Source organism: Condylura cristata, unplaced genomic scaffold, assembly GCF_000260355.1.
Source record: "Condylura cristata isolate star-nosed mole 26May11 unplaced genomic scaffold, ConCri1.0 scaffold00023, whole genome shotgun sequence".
In the NCBI taxonomy this organism is placed as follows: domain Eukaryota; kingdom Metazoa; phylum Chordata; class Mammalia; order Eulipotyphla; family Talpidae; genus Condylura; species Condylura cristata.
Window position 1 is genome coordinate 23,985,321 of NW_004567124.1, and position 20,732 is coordinate 24,006,052.

Consider the following 20,732-nt stretch of genomic DNA (forward strand, 5'->3'; position numbering starts at 1 on the left):
GAAGCTAAAGCCACTTACACATGAGTTTGATCCCCGCCTGCCCCAGAGGAGATCCACATGGCGCTGCAGACCTCTCCTGACCCGCCCGCTGCTCCTTTCAGCAGTGTACTTCATCGATCTGCCTTGTTCTGCTCCCCACTCTGTCTCTGGTGAAGTCTTTCGCCGCCCCTGAGTCTCTGGCCTGTACCCCACTTCTGTATGCACAAATAAATAAATCTTTAAAAAAAAAAACAAACAAACAAACATAAAACAAAAATTAACAGACAATTATAAATCAGAGACATTCTGCAGGGGATGGGGAGGCAGAGGGGTTAAAATGAAGGGGGGAAGAACACACAGGATGTGTGATGGTGCACAGAAGAACTGATGGCAGGAATTCTAAGGGACTCCAACTGAGAAAAAGCAAATATTGTTTAAAAAAAATGAACAATGATGTAAAATATAAAGAAAAAGAATCCCTGATAAATCTTTGGCTACTTATTAAGAAAGAAAATATTAAAATAAATGAGAAATGAAAGTGGTGAAGTTACAATGCACCATAGAAACAGAATAATAAGAGATTTGTAAACACTTGGATGCCAACAAATTGGACAATCTAGAAGAAATAGATAAATCCCCTGAATCATAGAACCTTCCAAGAATGAATCATGAAGAAAAAGACTGAGCACAAGAAATCTCTCCAATTCTCAAAACAAAACTCCTAGGCCAAATGGGTTCACTAATGAACTTTACCAAACATTAAAGAATCAATACCAAACCTTCTCAAACTTCCAAAAAGCAGAAGAGGAAGGAATACTTTCCAATTCCTTTTATAAGACAAACATTACTCAGATATCAACACCAAACAAGAACATCACAAAAACCAAAATAAAGGTCAATATTCTGGTGAATACAAAGATCCTCAAAAGAATGTCCACAAACTGAATTAAGTACTTTAAAAAATCACATACTATAAGTGGGATAGTTCAATAATACAAATCAGTGTTACACATTACATCACCCAAATGAAGGATAGAAATCATACGACCACCTCAACAGATGTAGAAAAGCATTTTATAGGGTTCAACATTCATTTGTGATAAAAACCCTCAATAAAGCAAGTATAGTAGGAATATACTTAAAACATAATAAAGGCCGTATGTGAACAAACCAATAGCTAACATCATACTTAACGGTAAAAGACTGAAACCTTTCCCTTCAAAATCAGCAACACAAGGATGCTCACACATTGTTATTTAACCTCGTACTTGAAGTCTTGGTCAGAGTAATTAGGCAATAAAAAGAAATAAAATGTATTCAAATTTGGAATGGAAATAGTAAAACTCATTATATGCAGATGATATACAATAAAGACTTTACCAGAAACTATTAGAAATAATACGGTAAAGGGCCTTCCCGGTTGACCCAACAGGTTGAAGCACAGCATTATGAAGCTATTTACAGCCACTGCAGCATGAGTTCGATCCCAGGTCAAGGAGGTAACCCACATGGTGACAAAGACCTCTCGTCTTGCCTGCTGCTCCCCATGGCAATATATATTTCAGTATATCTGCCTATTCTCGGGTGAATCCTCTTACCCCCTGCACCTCTGGTCTATACCCCAGTTCTTATATGTATAAAATGAATCAAACTTAAAAAAAAATACAGTAAACTTGCAGATTGCAAAAATCTGTTGCATTTAAAAAAAGATTTATTTATTTATTCATACAGAACTGGAGTACAGGTCAGAGATGCGGAGGGTGAGAGGATTCACCAGGGACAGAGTGGGAAGCAGAACAGGCAGATTGACGAGGTACACTGCTGAGGGGAGCAGCGGGCTGGTCAGGAGATGTCTGCCACGCCATGTGGTCACCTCCGGGGCAGGCGGGAATCGAACTCATGCGGAAGTGGCTTAAGCTTCTTAGTGCAGCAGAAATAAATATGAAGCAAAGCCACTTATAATATTAGAATACCTTGTAATAAAATTTAGCCAAAGGAGAGTCTCTTGAAAAAAAGCTGATGAAAACACAAAGAAATGGAAAGACATTCCATGCCCATGAATCAGATAAATCAACATTGTTATAAAACGGTCATTTTACTTAAAGCAACATACAAATTCAGTGCAATCCCAATTAAGATTCCAATGGCATTCTTCACAGAAACAGAACCAAAAACATTCTAAAATTTGTAGGAAACCTACAAAAGAGTATTAGCAATATAAACTGCCAAAACAATACTCATGCTTCCAGACTTTAAATTATAATACAACAGGGCCCTCCCCGGTGGCGCAGCGGGTTAAAGCACAGCACTAAGAAGCTAAAGCCACTTACACATGAGTTTGATCCCCGCCTGCCCCAGAGGAGATCCACATGGCGCTGCAGACCTCTCCTGACCCGCCCGCTGCTCCCCTCAGCAGTGTAATTCCTCGATCTGCCTGTTCTGTTCCCCACTCTGTCTCTGGTGAAGCCTCTCGCCACTCCTGAGCCTCTGGCCTGTACCCCAGTTCTGTATGCACAAATAAATCTTAAAAAAAAAAAATTATAATACAACACAGCCCTCCCTTAAAGCGCAGCACTGCAAGCAAGCCCCAGCTACTTCAGTGCAGCTGGATCCCTGCCCGGAGGAGATCCACATGGCGCAGCAGCTCCTGTCTCACCCGCTGCTCCCCTCAGCAGTGTACTTCCTTGATCTGCCTTTCTGCTCCCCACTCTGTCTCTGGTGAATCCTCTCACCACCTCTGGCATGTACCCCAGTTCTGTATGCAGAAATAAATCTTTAAAAAAATTATAATACAAAGCTACTGGACTAAAACCAGGTACACAGATGACTGGAACAGAATTAAGAGCCTGGAAAGTAAAACATACATGTGTGGCCAACTAAGAACAAAGGAGCCAAGAATAAAACAATGAAGAAAGAAAACTCTTCAATGAATAGTGCTAAGAAAGCTGGAGAACACATACAGACCAATGAAACTAGATTACTATCTTTTTTCTTTTAAAGATTTATATATGTGGGACCCTCCCTCTTGGCGCAACAGGTGAAAGCGCAGCACTGTGAAGCTAGCTGCAGCAGCCGCAGCACCAGTTTGATCCCTAGGCAAGGAGGTGACCCACATGTCATGGCAGGAGTCTCCTGACCCACCGGCTGCTCCTTCTAGCAGTGTACTTCCTCCATCTGCCTGTTCTGTTCCCCACTATGCCTATGGTGAGTCCTCTCACTGTCCCTACACCTCTGACCTGTATCACAGTTCTGTGTACATAAGTAACTATAAGGATAATAACAAATAAATAGAAGAACTGAGGTGCAGGCCAGAAGTATGAGGGTGGGGGTGGGAGTGGGGTGAGAGGATTCACCAGAGACAGAGTGGGGACAGAACAGATGGATCTACCAAAATACACTGCTGAGGAGAGCCGCAGGTGAGACAGGAGAGGTTTGCTGCGCCATGGGGGTCACCTCCCAGGCTGGGGATCAAACTCAGGCTGCAGTATCTGGAAATAGCTTGATAGTGCTGAAACTGTAATCAGAGAAGTCCCCTAGATCACTAACTTAACCCATATACATAAATTAATTCAAAATGGATTACAGACCTGAACATAAGATCTGTATACATGAATTCATAGGTGGACAACTTTTCAAATATTAAAGTAGATGGCAGTCTATGGCAGTTCTCCCCCCTGCCCACCTGTCACTATGCAGGTGCCTTTTTCCTGTTTCTTCCTAATAAACCGGTCTTTTTAAAATGTTAAAAAAAAATGAAATGTCCTAGAAATGAGAATCTTGAATAGATTAATAGGTTTTAATGACATTAAACTGACTTAGATAATTTTTCAGGTAAGTTCAATCAAACTATTACTAACAATTCCTTGCATATATTAACTATTAAAAAAATAATGATGGATACCTAACTCATTTTATGAGGCTTACATAATCTACTGCATAACCACATGAGAGAATAACAAGAATAGAATAATACACTTTTACTTAATTAGTAAATGTAGATGCAAAAATTCAAATATTGTATTGGGTAGCCAAATCCAACAGTACACTAAAAAATAAAATGTAACAATCAAGCAGTTTATCTCAGGAGGATTCAACATCTGAAAATCTAACCAGCAATTTGCTATATAAATAGACTAGTGGAGAAAAACAACCCAGAAGAGAAAACCACCCTAACACTGAAAAACAGTGATAAAATTCAACATCTATTTGTAATAAAAATTCATGACAAACTAGGACCAGGATAGAAATTTTTTTAACTTGATAAACATGTCAAAATTTTACATCAAACATTATATAGTAATAGAGAAATTTGAGATGAATTATCTTTAGGAGTCCACAAATCAACAATGCCCATTATCACCTGTCTTGTTTAATAGCTATTGATATAGCTATAAACTGTCATTCAGGCTTTTTATTGCAGTATTGAAGATCCTAGCCATGGGGGAAAAAAAAAGTTTAAAACTTGGAAGGAGAATTATAAAACTTTATTTGTAAATGACTGCATCATTACTTAGAAAAATTAACAAAACCAGGTCCTCCCTGGTGGTGCAACGGGTTAGGATGCAGCACTGCAAGCTAGCTGCAGCCACTTTAGTGCCAGTTCATTCCTGGCCCAGGAGGTGATCCACATGGTCTGAAGACCTCTCCTGACCAGCCTGCTGCTCCCCTCAGCGGTGTACTTAGTCGATCTCCTGTTCTGCTCCCCATTGTCTCTGGTGAATCCTCTCACTGTCCCTACACCTCTGGCCTTTGTCCCAGTTCTGTATGTATAAATAAATCTTTAAAAAAGAAAAATTAACAAAACCAACAAACTATTAGAAATAAAAACACTTCAACAAGTTGCCAGGAATAAGGTTAACCTATAATAATTAACACTGAGTTTTATTACTTATGCATAAAAGAACTGGGGTAGCTGAGGGGAGCAGTGGGTGAGATAGGAGAGGTCTGCTGTACCATGTGGGACAGCTCCCTGGATGGGGATCAACTAATGTGGTAGTGGCTGTTGATAGCTAGATAGTGCTGAGATTTAACCCCTAGTACCACTCCAAAACTATTATTTAGAAAATTTAAAAATTTTTGTTGACATACTAAAGCATGTACCAAATCCACACGTGAAAGAATAAGTTACAAAGCCATACTAAAATGTTAAGTCGACACTGAATTTAGTGAGAATCAGTTGATACTTTAGGGTCACTACCAACTATATAGGCCCAAAATGCTGGTTATCTGAAATGAAACCAAGACTTCCCTTTATTCATCCAGTAACTAGCTAAACAGCAAACCCACGTCAGGTGTGAAAAGGTTAAGGCAGTTCTACCTGTTACTATAAACAAAGTACTTTCATTTTCTACTTGTCCTTCAACTCTCTCAATTACCTCCCCAGCTAAGCTCTAACCACATCAAGAAGAAACAAAAGTCAAGGGAACTGGTCCATTTTATTTTTCAGAAAATATATAATCAAAGACAAACCTCAGCCACAGTACTTCGAATACGATCCACGACCTGCTCAAAATCCACTAGGCTGAAGAGTGGCTGCTGCTTGAGACGATGCAGTTCTGCAGCAAAAGTGTCCTCTTGGTTTTTCAAAATGGAGCCTGCCAAACAGAAAGATATTGTTAAAGCAGAACAACTAGGGCAGGCAATGTTTTACAAAGCTGGGTGTGCAGCTGCTGTACCTACTTCTTAGGCAATCCTCCCTACTGCCCTGAAATCTCAGTATATAAATACTGCTAACCATTCACTCTGACTAGGCATACTTTGCACCTATGACAATGGAGTACACTTGGCAAGGACATTCCTACCTTTTCTAGTCAGGTTTACATTTTGATTCTCAAACATCTGGACAGATTCTCCAACAAATAGGATTTTTTCAGCAACCCTCACTGGAATGTAGGATGGCAAAATCTCTACTCGAAGAGAAAACTGTTTCAGAGATGGTGCCAACATGTTCTCTTCTTCTATCAAACGCTATAGTCAAGGAAATAATCTTTATTAGAATGATGTACAAAGAAAAACAAGAACATACTCAGTAACTCTCCTAACACATGTTTTATATTTTATAGAAGCAATGACTTTAAATTCTGAAGTTGCATAATTCTTCAATAATCAGTGCTCTGGTAATACCTCTATTAGTTATTCAAACAATATGAACACTTTTATATGAAAAGGTTTATGTATGGGTAGGCACACAGCACTGCCCACAACTGTCACGTTATGGAACTAGCCTTAGTGCTCTCCAAAAGATGAATGGAAAAAGAAATTATGGAAGATACAATCAATGGAATATTATACAGCTGTGAAAAACAAACTACTGGCAGTTAAGACAAAAACAGATTAAATTCAAGGTGACTATGTCAAATGAAACAAACCAAAAAGTGAAAGATATAAGATGGAATACAAACAAAAAACATGCATGGCAAAATCTTGATCTCAGTGAAAGAATATAATGGTGAGCATAGAGAACAGAGAGGAGGGAGGCAGGGCTAGGAGGGAGATGGAGTACTGGCATGGGTGAATTGGTAGAGGATGAGTGGAACACGTGCACATATGGAAGAACAAAAATATCACCTGAAAGATTAAAAAAAATTCTTACATTACCAGTATTAGAGAGGTAAATCCCATTTTCAGGTGGCAGGATAGCATGGTGACAATAGTGTTGTTTTTTTTTTTTTAACATTAAGATATTAGTATTCACCTGCCTTTACTACTGAATAAAAAGTTGAGCTGTCAATACGAAACTGTTTCCTTATTGTATAGTGGTATAGCTGGTCTCTTTAATTCTTTCTGTCAACAAGTCTATGATTTATCTTATATATGTCAACTCTGCCCAGTTTTTTAGACTAACCTGATTCATATAGCTAAGTGGGCCTCAAAGTGTTGATCCTGAAACAGCACAATCAGCCTCACCTGGGAGCTTTTTAGAAATGAAAATTTTCAAACCTCACCCATCAGAAAATCTAGGGGATGAGGCAAAGCAATCCATGTTTTAACAGGCTTCCAATTTTTTATTTTAGTGCATACTAAAATTGGAGGACTACAGATCTAGTCAGTCCATGAAGTCCCAAATACTTACCACCCAATTAATCAGGTTCCTCTCACTTCCTGGGTTGCATCTGTATAACCTACATCTACTCCAATTCTGGGACCTCAGAATTCATAATCCTGACTTTGTTCACTCTTTTTGTTTTGGGCTTCCTGAAGGCACTATCCCAGGCCTTCCTTTCTTCTGCTCTGCAGTTTTCTTAATCACAACTTCATAATAGATATCTGAGGTCCTTTTGGGTGTCAAGACTCTGCAATTATAAATGCTACCGACCTTCAGACAAATGTATAAATATATATTTACAGACTCTCCTAAAACCATTCAGGGTTCCAGATTTAAAACACCAATATACTGTGACTTGTAAAGCTGTACCTTAAGCTAGATTGTTCTCATAAGCTCGAGGTTCAGCCCAGTGGACATTTCACACAAGGATGTCAAATACAAAGGGTCCAAAATTAGACCAATCTTCTTTTCTCCAAAACCAGCAGTACATTCCTTATCTCTCATCTAGATGCTAAAGGCAGAAATTTGGATATCCGTCATTCCTCCCTCTGGGCCCATATCCAACTAATTTCTAAAACTACTTAATCTGTTTCTTAATATCTGTACTTTTCTCCATATTGACTATCACCTTGGTTTACTTTTCATCTAATAATACCCAACAATCTCTAACTGACCTATATATCCGTCACCTTTTTTTTTTTTTTTTTAAACCAATTGCCCTCATAGTACCAGAGTGACCAAAGTCTGACTGTGATAACCTCTTGCCTAAAATTCTTCACTGGCTCCCCAGTTTTTTTTATATTCAAGTACAAATTCCCCCCGGTCACTCACAAGGGCTTTCTTGATTTTACCTCTGCTTAACAGGAGCTGTTGAGGTACTGTTACCCCAGCTTAATTGATTTCCACTTTTTCCATCTGCTCCATTGTCCCTTACACTTTATATTTCAGACCTTGTTGCCTCTGCCTGGAACATCTCTTGACCTCTCCTCCCGATTCTTTGCAATTCAGACATACATTCTCCTGAAAAGAATTCCCTAGTTAAATTTAAGACCTTGTTTCAAGAACACCCATACTTCTTCCTTCCAGAGCATTCAGTATACTGTAATTTGTTTACTTTTTAATATCTTCTAAGCACTTAATCATAGGAGCCACTACATTTTATGGGTCCATGCAGTTGTGGTACCTAGAACAGTGTCAGCATGTATCAAGACAATCAAAAAATTAACAGGATAATACGAATGGGTAAATGAATGACTAGATGGACTGAATAAGGTCAGTTCAGTCAAAATTCCAAACTTTATACACACACACACACACACACACACACACAGACAAAACCATAGGGGCATGTGTGTGTGAGACCATATGTATGGTGTATATAGGTAACCACATATATGATGTGTATGTGTATATATAGATAGACAGATAGATAACCGTGTGGAATGTGGTCGTGCGTGTGGATGGTTTGGAATTTTGACAGGACTCCCTAAAGCCTTATTACTGTCCTTATTCATCCATCTAGTCATTCTTTTACATACATATATATATATATATATATCAAGTATCAAGACTATACAAACACACACACATATTGCTTTATTGCTACTATACCTTATATACAGACATATATGGGTATATATATAAACACACATAGATATATAAACACAGATATATAAAACATATATGACATAAACAGATATATGGATATAAAGACATATATGGATAAATATATAAACACCTAATCACACACACATATGTGATACAGTAGCCATAAGACTATCTTAAGAAAGACTTAGTAACTTCTTAAAAGCATATACTGGGAAAAGGGGGAAAAAAAAAGAATCTCACAAGTATATTTATTTTATAGTCTCTTCTTAAATTAAGCCAAGATAAATCAAAATGTTTACATGTCAAGAATTTAAAGGAGGTTCCCAGGCTAATGAAATAGAAGGGATAGGGAATCAAAAGATCATTGAACTGTACATTTTTCTAATTCCTAGCAGGAATATGTTAGGTATCTTGCTGTGCTCTCACCAAGTCCTGGAGTTCTCTCAATTGTTTTCCTGTTAGTCCCCCAATGCCCAGATCCTCCTCATCCTCTTCTGGCTGGGCACTAACATTACCAGAAGATGGACCCTGTTTGATAAAAAACTCTTCATGTTGGTCCAAGAGAAGTCCGTGTAGCATCCAGGCTGAAAGCTGCTTATACATGACCCCATGACACACGGCCAGAATTCTGAGTGGAAAGGAGAACAAGTGAAGAGGTATCAAGGGCCTTACAAGTCACTAAGGAAACACTGACCCCCACAAAAACACAGAGGCCTGTTTTAAACTGTTGCTTGATAAATAAGGGCCTGAGTTTAATGAGTCATAAGGGAAATGATTAAGTTAAAAATAATTGTGCTATTTTAATTTAAATGTTTGTGGATAGATTATGTAATTTAATTTCCAAACCTGTAGCCTACATAATAAAGTCAAAAATGTTCCATGAATGTTCTGGATAGTCTTTCAGGAGAGGTACATTTTACCCCGACTTTTGTGTAGAAAGCCTAAAAACTGATGGCTCCATACTACATAATGTACTCACAAAATCTCTTTTTGGTGAACACAATATTAAATTTGTTTTATTTCTGCTGGAATCATATAGGGAAAGTGAGAAGCAGGAATACCAGAAGAAGCACCATCTAACAAAAAAGTTGTTAATGTAAAGCAAGGTTGCAGATGAGCAGAAAGACTGGTGGTGAAAAGAACAGTGACATGGTCTCAAAGGCCCTTGCTACAGACACCATATTAACTATAAAGTGGGGAAGGTTCCTCTAAACTAGAGCTCTGGTGGAAACAACTAAACTAGGTGATCACAGTTCACACCTATAATGTAACAAACATACTTTCTGTACCTTCTGATGTGGTGTAACAGGAAATAATATTCCCGATATAGTAGTCATGTAAAAAAATGTTCAGTGATTAAAGAAAAAAAGCAGAGGACTATTCCAAATTTAAGAGTCTTTAAAAGAAAACCAGATGTAGTAAACACTAAATAACTGATTAAGTCCTAGATTGCAAAACTGAATATAAAGAGCTTTGGTGAACAATTGGGGAAAGCTAGGCATATGTAAGCTATTGTTGAATATTAACTTTTTGGGTATAATATGCCATTGAGGTTATATAAGAGAATACCTTTTTTTTTTTTTTTTAAAGAGAAACAAGTGGAAATATTTAGGAGGTGAGTAATGTTATCTGTAACTACCTTCAAATTACTAAGAAAAAAAGTGTGTTTATACACGTATTTACATATATATTTTACAATTCATGGAAAAAAATAATATTGCAAAATGTTAACTAGTGACAAACTAAAGGATACTAAACTAAAGGTATTTATTGTACTCTTTCAACTTTTTGTAGATTTGAATTTTTCAAAATAGAAACTTGGGGAGAAAAATAAACAAGCTTCAGTCCATTTCTAGTATGCTAAGTAAGATCTCTCTTTAAACAAGTCAGATGGAAGCCCTCTGCATTTATGTACATCTGCAAATGTGGCCTATAAAATTTAGTCCCTGAAAATATGTAACATGTATATATCTAATTATCTATATAAAATTTTACATTCTGTACATAGAATTATATAAATATTTATAGAGCGATAATGTAGAAAAAAACTTTAAAGATTTATTTATTTGTGCATACAGAACTGGGGTGCAGGCCAGAGGCTCAGGGGCGGTGAGAGGATTCACCAGAGAGAGTGGGGAACAGAACAGGCAGATCGACGAAATGCACTGCTGAGGGGAGCAGCGGGCGGGTCAGGAGAGGTCTGCCGCGCCATGTGGTCACCTCCAGGGCAGGCGGGGATCGAACTCATGCTGAAGTGGCTTTTTAGCTCTTAGTGCTGTGCTTTAACGCGCTGCGCCACCAGGGAGGGCCAAAATGTATTTTATTTCTTTTTATGGGGAGTAAATAGGGTGGAGGGTGGGGGACAAAAAAGAATTCAATTCCTAAGGCTTTAGTTACAAAACCTGGAAAGTTTCCTGATTTTCTGAGGGTTTATTTGTGCAGTAGTAAAGTGGAGATTATTAAGAGCTGTGAGGAACCTCAGAGATCATGTTTCAATTCTGCATTAATGCTACACCTTCTTTTTTAAAAACAAGGAAGGAAAAAGAGCAAATGATCATACTCCATACATAGTTGCAGTCAAAAGTATAACTGTATCTTTTTTAGTCAGTATTATTTGACAGTAATATGTTAAGATACTTTCCCATGTTGTTATAATAGTTATATTTTAATGGGTTTATAGTCTAAGTAAATATTTAGCTTTCTCCTGTGATACAGTGCAACACTAGTGAATGTGCATGTGATTATTTTCTTTTGGGGGGAAATTAAGCATTATATTATGAAATTATAAACACTTTTAAGGGCCTCGATATGAAAATAACTACTCACATTTAGGCATAGCTAAGCATTATCCAGCTCATGTAATGGAAAATCTCCAATGATAATGGGATCCAAGAATTAATAAGGATTGCCTCAAGGTCATCTAGACAACTAGATTTTAGGTCTGACACTCAACACTTTATGACACTCAACACTTTACAACTCTCCTTTTGTAATTTCTGAGCCATTGTCAGGATTACATGGCTCCATCTATTTTCTATCCTGGTCATAATTTTCCCCAGAGAGAAATCTGAGATGACCTAAAAATAAAACACATGTAAAATCAAGTCATTTGATCATCTCCCCTCTAAGTCCAAATTAAACCATGACTTACTTTTCTAGTGCACTTCGAACAGGAGGCAAACCACCACAGCTGTGTTTGTATACCGTTTCCAGGATTTGACAACCATGAATCTATGGAAAATACAGCCTTGTCAAGCTAGATTCCATTTTAAAAATTCACACAGCACAAAACTCTTTATCAATCAAGAGTGCAATTAGGCAGAGAACAAGGAAAAGCTTTTTCATAAGATTTATCTATAGTTCCTATTCTTGACTCTAATGACAATGTGTGTATTTTCCCCACATACCACCAAGTCACTCTCCAACGCCAGCTGGGTGTCCTATGGTTTAACTCATTCCTGACATTATTCAAAATTAAAGATATAAATAAATGGAAAACATCCCATTCTGATCCCATCTCTGGATCAGAAGACTTAACTACTGCTGGTGGAGCTGGTAGGTGGGCCGAGGGCAAACAGTGGGGCTAGACAGGGTGGTGGCCCAAAATGCGCTGAATTTTTATAACGCATGCTTAAAAATGCAGAGTAAGACTGAACTTAAGGGTCAAGATGTAGATTTACTAGTTGCTGGCTATCAAGCACACCCAGGTGTACGAAGCCTCCAAGATTTGTTGCAAAACAAATATCCATACATGAACTTTCCCTGCCACACTGAGATGACCCTTACAGCAAAAGATAGGATTCCTAAAACAGAAGGTTACGAAGAAGAAAATCATCATAAAATAAACTGATTAAGCAAAAACTTATGGCTCAGGAATAAATTTAGCATGAAATAAATGCAAATAAAAGTTGAAAGAAAACTTCACTGTTGGAAATGTGGCATTCCATTGTGTTTTGATCCTGGACAGGCTCAAAGAAATGTGAGCAAGAGACCGGTGGGGTGGTTAACAATGGCAGCTTTTATCTTGATTTTGCTTTTTTGTCCCACACATGTTGGGCCCCTCTGCCCCTTTCTTATGGGCCCCCACCAGAAGGTGCCTTAGATTTGTGATAGGCTTTCAGGCCTCAGCAACCCTGCTTTGGGCAAACCCTGCTTGGCTGGGTATTTAACCGAGGAGGATGGGTACCTTCAGATACCTGACTTGGAACCTTTATTATTTCCCCTTTTTTGTATTGCATACTAGTTGTATTAAAGTTCTTTTCCATTAAAGGTCTTATGTTTTGTCTTGATGTAGCAGATAGCAGAACCTATCTAGAACAGCCAGGTTTGGGGGTTCTTGGGTGCCCCTCTCCCCATCCTGTAACATTATCTACCTAGCCATTAATAAAACATGGTCAGCCATTGTTGATACTATTTCTGACAAACAGGTTGTAAGTCAGATATTCCCACAGCCCTCTCTTTGGATTTGCTAGAGCAGATCAGAGAAATCAGGAATTCAGTTTACATACTAGATCACTGGTTTATTACAAAGGATACTAAAAGAGAGGTCAGGAACAACCCAGGAACAAAGAACCTTCTGGTGCCCTTCACTAACCCGGGATGTGTTCTAATTCACCAACCTGAAAGCTCTCTAAACTCTAGCCTTTGAGACTTTTTCTTCATTACACAGGCAGAACTGATAAATAATTAGCCACTGATGCTTGAACTCAATCTCATCACTCTCCCCTGTTTGGGAAGGGGTAGGGAGAAGGCGAGACAAAGTTTCAACCCTCTGCTGGCAACAAGCTCCCATCCTTAGGTGCTTTCTGATACAGGCTAACAGTAGAAATTTTAGGATGGTGGAGTCAAAAGATAAGAAACTGGAGCTGGAGGTAGAGATAATTAGCTTGCTTATCAAACCAGCTACAGAAATGAAAAATCCTTGGGCCCCAAATGAAAAATCCTTGGACTTCTATAAAATGTATCTGGAAGGCCTCCCTGGTGGTGCAAGGGGTTAAATCTTAGCACTATGAAGCTATCTGCAGCCACAGCAGCATGAGTTTCATCCCCCTAGCTTTCTGCTGATCTATGCAAGCATCTTCTCCTTTCCTTTTTTTGATAAACCTGTCCTTTTGAATACAACTCATCGAATGACACCACTCTCCAAGTCACCTCATAAACACAAACTTAGGTGTGAGTGTAAGTCATTATTATGAATATCAAGATACTTCAGAAATTCCAAAAGTTTTGGGAGCTCTGTGCCAGAAATAAATGTGTGTGTGTGTGTGCATGAATGTGTGTGTGTATAAAGAGCAAATATACATGTATATAAAAATTATAAATCACATAATCACTCTAGCTGTTCTCAAGGTACGGATCCTCCAAACCATCACCTTCCCAATCTCTCCCCACCTCTTTCCACACCCAATAGCATCACTATCACCTGGGAATGCTGGTGTGCAACTGAGAGGTTTCTAGAGCTCCCTAAACTTAAGGGTGCATGTTCTAAAAGGGGTCCAGTCATTAGTCCTCACAGGAAAGGCAGATTCATAGTGTTATAGGTGTTTAACAGAACTGGTTTGCACAGAGAGGATATTCCTATTAAGTTTGCAATAAACCCCCTGAATTTCCCACCCCTTCATGGGCAAATGCCCCATTAAAGAGGGCTGTCCTGAAACAGGGCTGTTGAGGCCTGGAAGTTCACAACTCTAAGGTACCTTCTCCTGGGGAGCCACAGGAAAGGGGTTCTGCATACAGTTCCATATAGGAGGCATCACATCACGATAATAGTTGCCACTGTCAGCTCCTGGGTCTCGTCCAAGTGTGTCTGCCTATTTCTCCTCCACAAGTCTCCTTTAAAAGGCAAAAGCTCCTGGATACAAGCCGAAGACAGAGCCCACAGACCTTCCATGTTATACAACCTCACCTGGCCACTGAGCTCCACCCCTAGATCCCATTAGCTAGTCCAAGGCAGCTGCATATAAGTTGGGGAGAGGAAAATGGTACCTCCCCTAACAAGAAAAACAAATTATTAGCCCAACTCCAGACCTACTAAATCAGAGCCTCTAGGATAGTCATTTGGTTTAAACAATTACTCCAGGTGACCCTAATCCACAGTGAAACTGAGAACCACTGAACTACAGCAACCAGGATTAAGAGTTGAAATGTGTTTTTTAATGAAGGCAATTAGCTTTGAAGAATCAATGCAGTTACAGAATGAATGTAGCAAAGTTAAAATTTTATACTCATAAACATATTGTAAAATTTTCTGGGAGTGACACCTCCTGCTCTAACAGACAAAAGAGCAAAGCCATCTGCATAGACTTGAAAGTTCATAAAACAGCTAAACAAAATCTACTGTCTGCAGGTAAAATGAGCCTTTTCAACCTCTACTAATGAGCAAGAAACTGGGTAAAGACTTATGTATCCAATCTTTGCATCTCCACAGTACGTTCTTTAGAAAGGATAAGATTAAACCTCAGCACTGCTTCTCTCTCTGCTCAGTCAGCCTCCATATATCTTTATTTTAATTTTTTATGGATTTTTAAAAATTATTATTATAATAGTTTATTTTTACATCATTTTGTGCCTTTTCCTATCTCAGTTGTAATCCCCGTGGGGTATATATTTTTATTTTTAAAGATTTATTTATGTATACAAACAACAACTGGTGTGTAGGCCAGAGATGCAGGGGTGGGGTGGGGTGCTGAGAGAATTCACCAAACCCAGAGCAGGAAGAAGAGGCAGATTTACTGATACATACTGCTAAGAAGAGCACTGGGTGAGACAGGAGAGATCTGCTGTGTCATGTTGGTTACCTATCTGGCCAAGGATTGAACTTATGCTGCAATGGCTGGCAACAGCTTGATAGCACTGTCTTTAACCCCTGTGCCAATAAGTAGGCCAGCCTCAGCATATCTTTAGATCAAAACAACTTAGGGGGCCTCCCTTGTGGTGCAAAGGGTTAAGTCCCAGCATTATGAAGCTACTGGCAGCCATTGCAGCAACAAGTTAGATCCCTGGCCAGAGAGCTGACCCACATGGCATAACCAGACCTCTCCTGTCTCATTCACTGCTCACAGCAGTGTATTTCAGATCAGCCTGTTCTGCTCCACACTGTCTCTGGTGAATCCTTTACCCTTCCCCCACCCCAATTCTGGCTTACACCCTTAAATGCACAAACAAAAATCTTGAAAAAACCCAAAACTTAGAACTGGAAGCCCTTGTTCAAGAAAAGTACACTTTATGGGGCCCTCCGTGGTGGTGCAAGAGGCTAAAGCACAGCACCGCGAAGCTAGCCACAGCCACATCAGTGCAAGTTCGATTCCTGGCCAGGGAGGTGATCCAAATGGCACAGCAGAGGTCTCCTATCTCTCCCACTGCTCCCCTCAGCAGTGTATTTCAGTGGATCTGCCTATTCTGCTCCCCACTCTGTCTCTGGTGAATCCTCTCACTGCCCCTGCACTTATGGCCTGTACTCCAGGTCTGTATGAATAAATAAGTCTTTTTAAAAAAGGAATACTGTTTGCACAGGATTATGGTGATGGCACACAGGTGACTTAGTGATGGGAAACCCGCGGGGACTACAATTGAGATGGAAAAAAAAATGTAAAAATGTAAAATAAACTGTTATAATTTAAAAAAATAAAAAATAAAATATATATATATATAACCAGGTCAAAAAAAAAATACTGTTCTTACCTATACAAGCTAAACTCAAACTTGTAATTGCTGGAACAGTTCTCAGAGTTAAATCTGTTGGACTGCTTACTGAGTTCCAGTCCTCACTCTGATTAGCTAATAGATTCTATTAACTAATGGAAGCTTTGAGCAAAAAGCTTTGGAGGTTTTCACAAGGTTAAAAATTAGAGGTGGGAGCAGAAAGGGTTATATGTTTAGAAAACCAACCCAACCCAACCCAACCTAAAGCAATAAACCCCACAAAGTAATTCCATCAAAGAACAATGTTTAAGGACATTTCTTTATATATATGTATATATATATATTTATTAAGGACATTTCTTACTTTGTAAAATAGTTCTTTGCCAGCAAGTGTCTAAGTAGGTGTCTGTTAAGCCTGCCCCTTTCAAAATGCAGCTCTTTGCCCACTTGTGTTTATGCAAAATGTCTTCTTCCCTTGATATACTCGCCTTGTGCTGCTATATGGTACTCTGCCAAACTCATTCTCAACACGACCTAAGGACCCTGCACACAACAAACCCTAACATAACTATCACCAAGAATTTTATTCCAGTTAACATACCTATACAGCAAAACAAACCAAAAACACAGTAGCAATCTAATGATTTAACAGGTTAACTAGTTTTACTCCTCAAGATGAATACTACAAATATGCTAAGGCACAACTGCAACTTCAAAACTGAATGAGCTAACAATGTTTAATTCACTTGCTCTTTTGGGTTCAATTATGAGCCAGTATAATTTTTAAAGAAATATTATTTATTTTTTATTATTAAAAAAAATTTTTTTTACATCATTCTTCATTTTTGTACAATGTATGCTTTTTCGTCTCTGTTGCAACCCTGGTGAACTTCCCACCACCAGTTTACTCGTGTGCCATCATCGTAGTCTCGTGTGCTCTTCCCAGGCCTGTTTTGATCCTATTCCCCTCTCCCCCACCAGAATGTCTCTGGTTTATAGTTGCTTGTTGATTTCAGTTTTTACTTCATTACAACTACTCTCCGCTCTCTGCCCACCCCCACCATGATTCCACACATCTGAGGAGAAATCTCAAACAACACATTTATTCCTGCTTTTGAGCAAAGGCTTCAGAACCAGATGAAATCTGATGGCTACACAGATGCAAATGCTAAAAAAATGACCTAAAATGAGCAAGGTCTCATAAGCACGCTAAATAATACACGTCTGGGTGGAGACTTGCAATGCTAATGAGACACGTCATGAAGACACATGAAGCCTGCCTGTGCATGTCCCACGACAGTCTATCTAAAACATGCTATGACACTAAACCCTGTCACCTGCCCTAGTAACCAACACCATACAACCAAGGCCCACAATCTCTCAAGTTAAGAGTAGGGATCATGGCATTTGCTTCCCTCTCCTATTATGTGATCCACAATAAAAGCTCCTTGCTTGAAATTCATTATCAGTTGTAGGGTAAATGGAAGTGAAAACATCTTTTCTGCCCTCCTGCATTAGCATCAATGACCGACACCTGTGGTCTTACACGTGGGCTTGAAAGCGGCATCAGGAGTGTGGCGTGGATGTGCATGAGTGGACACACCTGAGCCTGGAGATTGGACAGACATAGGTGGCAGCAGCAGCAGAGGATTTGTGGGAGCAGAGGGCCATACAGTGGAGTGTAGTATAGAGACCAGCAAAGGCACCAAGAGAGAATTCTGGAGAGCCCAAAAGGAGTGACGATTGGCCTGGGGCTGGGAGGCCTTCCAGAGAGGCCCCCTTGACTGCTCTGAACCTGGTTGCCCCACTACAAATGATGCAGAAACACACCATTAAAAGCCTGAAAAAGCCACTGAGGGCTCCAGAACGCCATCTTTACCCGTCTGCCCAGGTCATAGAGAACCTGCTCTGTGCCTTTCTAGCAGTACATTGGTTTTCCAAATTTGTAGAGAATTAACTTGTCAAAGCCAGAGAATGTCCATTTGGAATTAGTAATAATAGTTGTTAACTCCCTTTGAGCCATTACTAGTCCCTTGTGCTTTTCAATTTCCTGTTTTGAACATTCTCCTTTTTGCTTTCCCTCTCCTCTTACTATTTATCTAAGGATTAAGCTTTCTGCTGCTTCTTAATGCGAAATGTTCTACCTCCAAATAACCATCTTTTTTTTTCACTTACCTATCATCCTCTTTGGGTAGGTACACCCATTAACATTTCATCTTGCTTTTGGACCAGGAGGTACTTTAAGGGCAGGTTTATAACTTAGCCTGATACCCAAGCAGATGTTGTTGAATGAATGAATAAATAAAAACCATAAGAATATAAGGAAAAAATAATTATGAATATTCTCGTGGTGCTTACCAGAACAAAAGGAAAAAGGGAAGTTCATACCTTTTGACTTTTAATTTGCTCTACTACAACCATCACAGAGGGAAAAAGGAGCTGGAACTGCAAAGTAGAGGATAATTAGTATATAATCAAATACAGAGAGAAAGAATTAACTCAGAAGACCCTTTTTTTTCTAAATAGTCTAACTTAAGATAAAGATGGCAGTATCACAAAATAGCCAAGATCCAGTAGGCTAAGGTAATTTGATATGGAGTGGTAGACAAAAGCAGTTTCTATTTTTGAGACTGAATTAATATTGAGGTAAATAATATATAAAACACTGGGTTCTGAATCTAGAAGGAATAGGTTCTCAAAAATAATGTAATAAATTAGATTATTCTAACACCAACAGATTCCAAGGAATTTTGTTATTTGGGTAGCATACCTGATCTAAGGAGTAATTGACATGTGATATGGTGAGATGGGGATCAGCCAGAAACTGCAACAAAAAAACATGGTGTTTAGGGCTCCATACACAATATATCAGATCTATGAAAACTATGAGAGAAAGAAGAAATAAATCAAAACAAACACACACACACACACACAAAACAAAAACAAAAAACTAGAAGAGAATCTGAGAATTGGCTTAGTGTTAGTTTTAGACTACAGAGAATTGATTCTTCTTTTTTAAGATTTATTTTTAATTATTTATGCTTATAAGAACTGGGGTGCAGGCCAGAGGTGTAGGGGGTGAGAGAATTTGTAAGAGAGAAAGTGAGGAGCAGAACAGGTGGGATCTACTGAGATGCACTGCTGAGGGGAGCAATGAGCAAGACAGAAGTCTGCTCTGCCATGTGGGTCAGCTCCCTCCCTGGGATCGTACTCAGGCTACCGTGGCTCAAAGCAGCTTGACAGCACTAAGACTTTAACCCCTGCATCACCACGGAGGCCCAGGAAATTGATTCTTCGTAGAAAATTATTAATTCTGATTTCTAGATCACAGAATCAACGCTAAGGCTCTTATAAACGTACTTAGGAACTTCTGTCATGTTCTGTAGGCCACTTTGATCATGGCTTGGACAATCAGAGTATAGTGTATCCTCCAGCCATACCATATCAAGAGCATTTCAAATTCAAGAACATGCCCCAGAGGTTTTTTTTTTGTTTGTTTGTTTTAACATATCCTGTGTTTCTTACCTCTTGTTCCAAATCAAGTAATGCTTGGCGATAAGGCTGCAAAACTGAATCCAGCCCTGTACAGAAGGCCCTTAGGTAGATTCCATGTAACCCCCCTTGGCCCTGCTGAGATGGGTGGTGATCCTGAAATTAAAAAAAGAAGTCAACATAGCTCAGGCCCTGAAACCTGAGGAAGACATTATCCTTTATAAGTAGTGTTGTTAAAAGAGTCACTATTGAAGGAAGTGAAAAGTAGACCTGACTAAACAGGTTTTTAAAAATGTGTTAAAATTTTAAATTTCCAAATGGACACATTTTTAAAAACCAGGTAGACGTTTGTACTGTTAGTATAGATTTTTCTACAACTCAATTCTAATTTTATAACTTCTAGTTTAAATCCCTTTGGTGGTTTCCTATTGCCCCAAATAATTTCTAAACTTCTCTATATGACGTAAAATTGTTAGATACATCTCCATAAAGGAGAGTTACCACTTTCCTCACCCCACTTACATGTGGCCACTGTGGATTATGAGTTTGGGCATGCCATGAACTGGACTTCCCCAGCAGGGGAACTGCTGGGAATTAGAAGTGAAGTTAAACAGTCAGGATTGGTTTATAAGTGAACACATGAGAGCTCAGGCCTCTCCTGCATCTCTGGCTCTTGCCCATGCTTCTACAGCCCAAATTGTACCCTGTTACTGCTTGATAGAAAACTTGGAGGAGCAATGTGGAGGAGAGGGATGTGGGGAGGTGGCTGCAGTCCTTGGTAGAGACAATGACAGCTGTCGTCCTGACTTAATGGTGGGCTACTTGGTACATTCTGAATTCTGAATCTTTCTACTCCCAACTCTCTGAGACCTGCCTAACCTCCTTCTTGTGTTTTCCAGACAGAAGGTACCTTAGACTTGTGGCAAGTTTTCGAGTCCCAACAGTCTTGTTTCAGACTGACACGTTT

At 39.1% G+C, this 20,732-nt stretch overlaps 1 protein-coding gene across 2 annotated transcripts in view; it reads right to left on the reverse strand.

The window, feature by feature from the left end:
• TUBGCP4 (tubulin, gamma complex associated protein 4) overlaps nt 1-20,732 on the reverse strand; it is a 43,450-nt gene that overhangs the window by 16,019 nt on the left and 6,699 nt on the right. The window contains exons 3-9 of one of the 2 annotated variants that reach the window (XM_004687865.2): nt 19,799-19,921; nt 19,044-19,097; nt 18,662-18,718; nt 11,784-11,863; nt 9,059-9,260; nt 5,781-5,946; nt 5,449-5,573 (exon numbers count right to left, since the gene is read on the reverse strand). In XM_004687865.2, coding sequence (XP_004687922.1) covers nt 5,449-5,573; nt 5,781-5,946; nt 9,059-9,260; nt 11,784-11,863; nt 18,662-18,718; nt 19,044-19,097; nt 19,799-19,921 — 807 coding nt within the window. The remainder of the gene's footprint in view (nt 1-5,448; nt 5,574-5,780; nt 5,947-9,058; nt 9,261-11,783; nt 11,864-18,661; nt 18,719-19,043; nt 19,098-19,798; nt 19,922-20,732) is intronic. The other variant, XM_012728559.1, reaches the window with a different exon arrangement.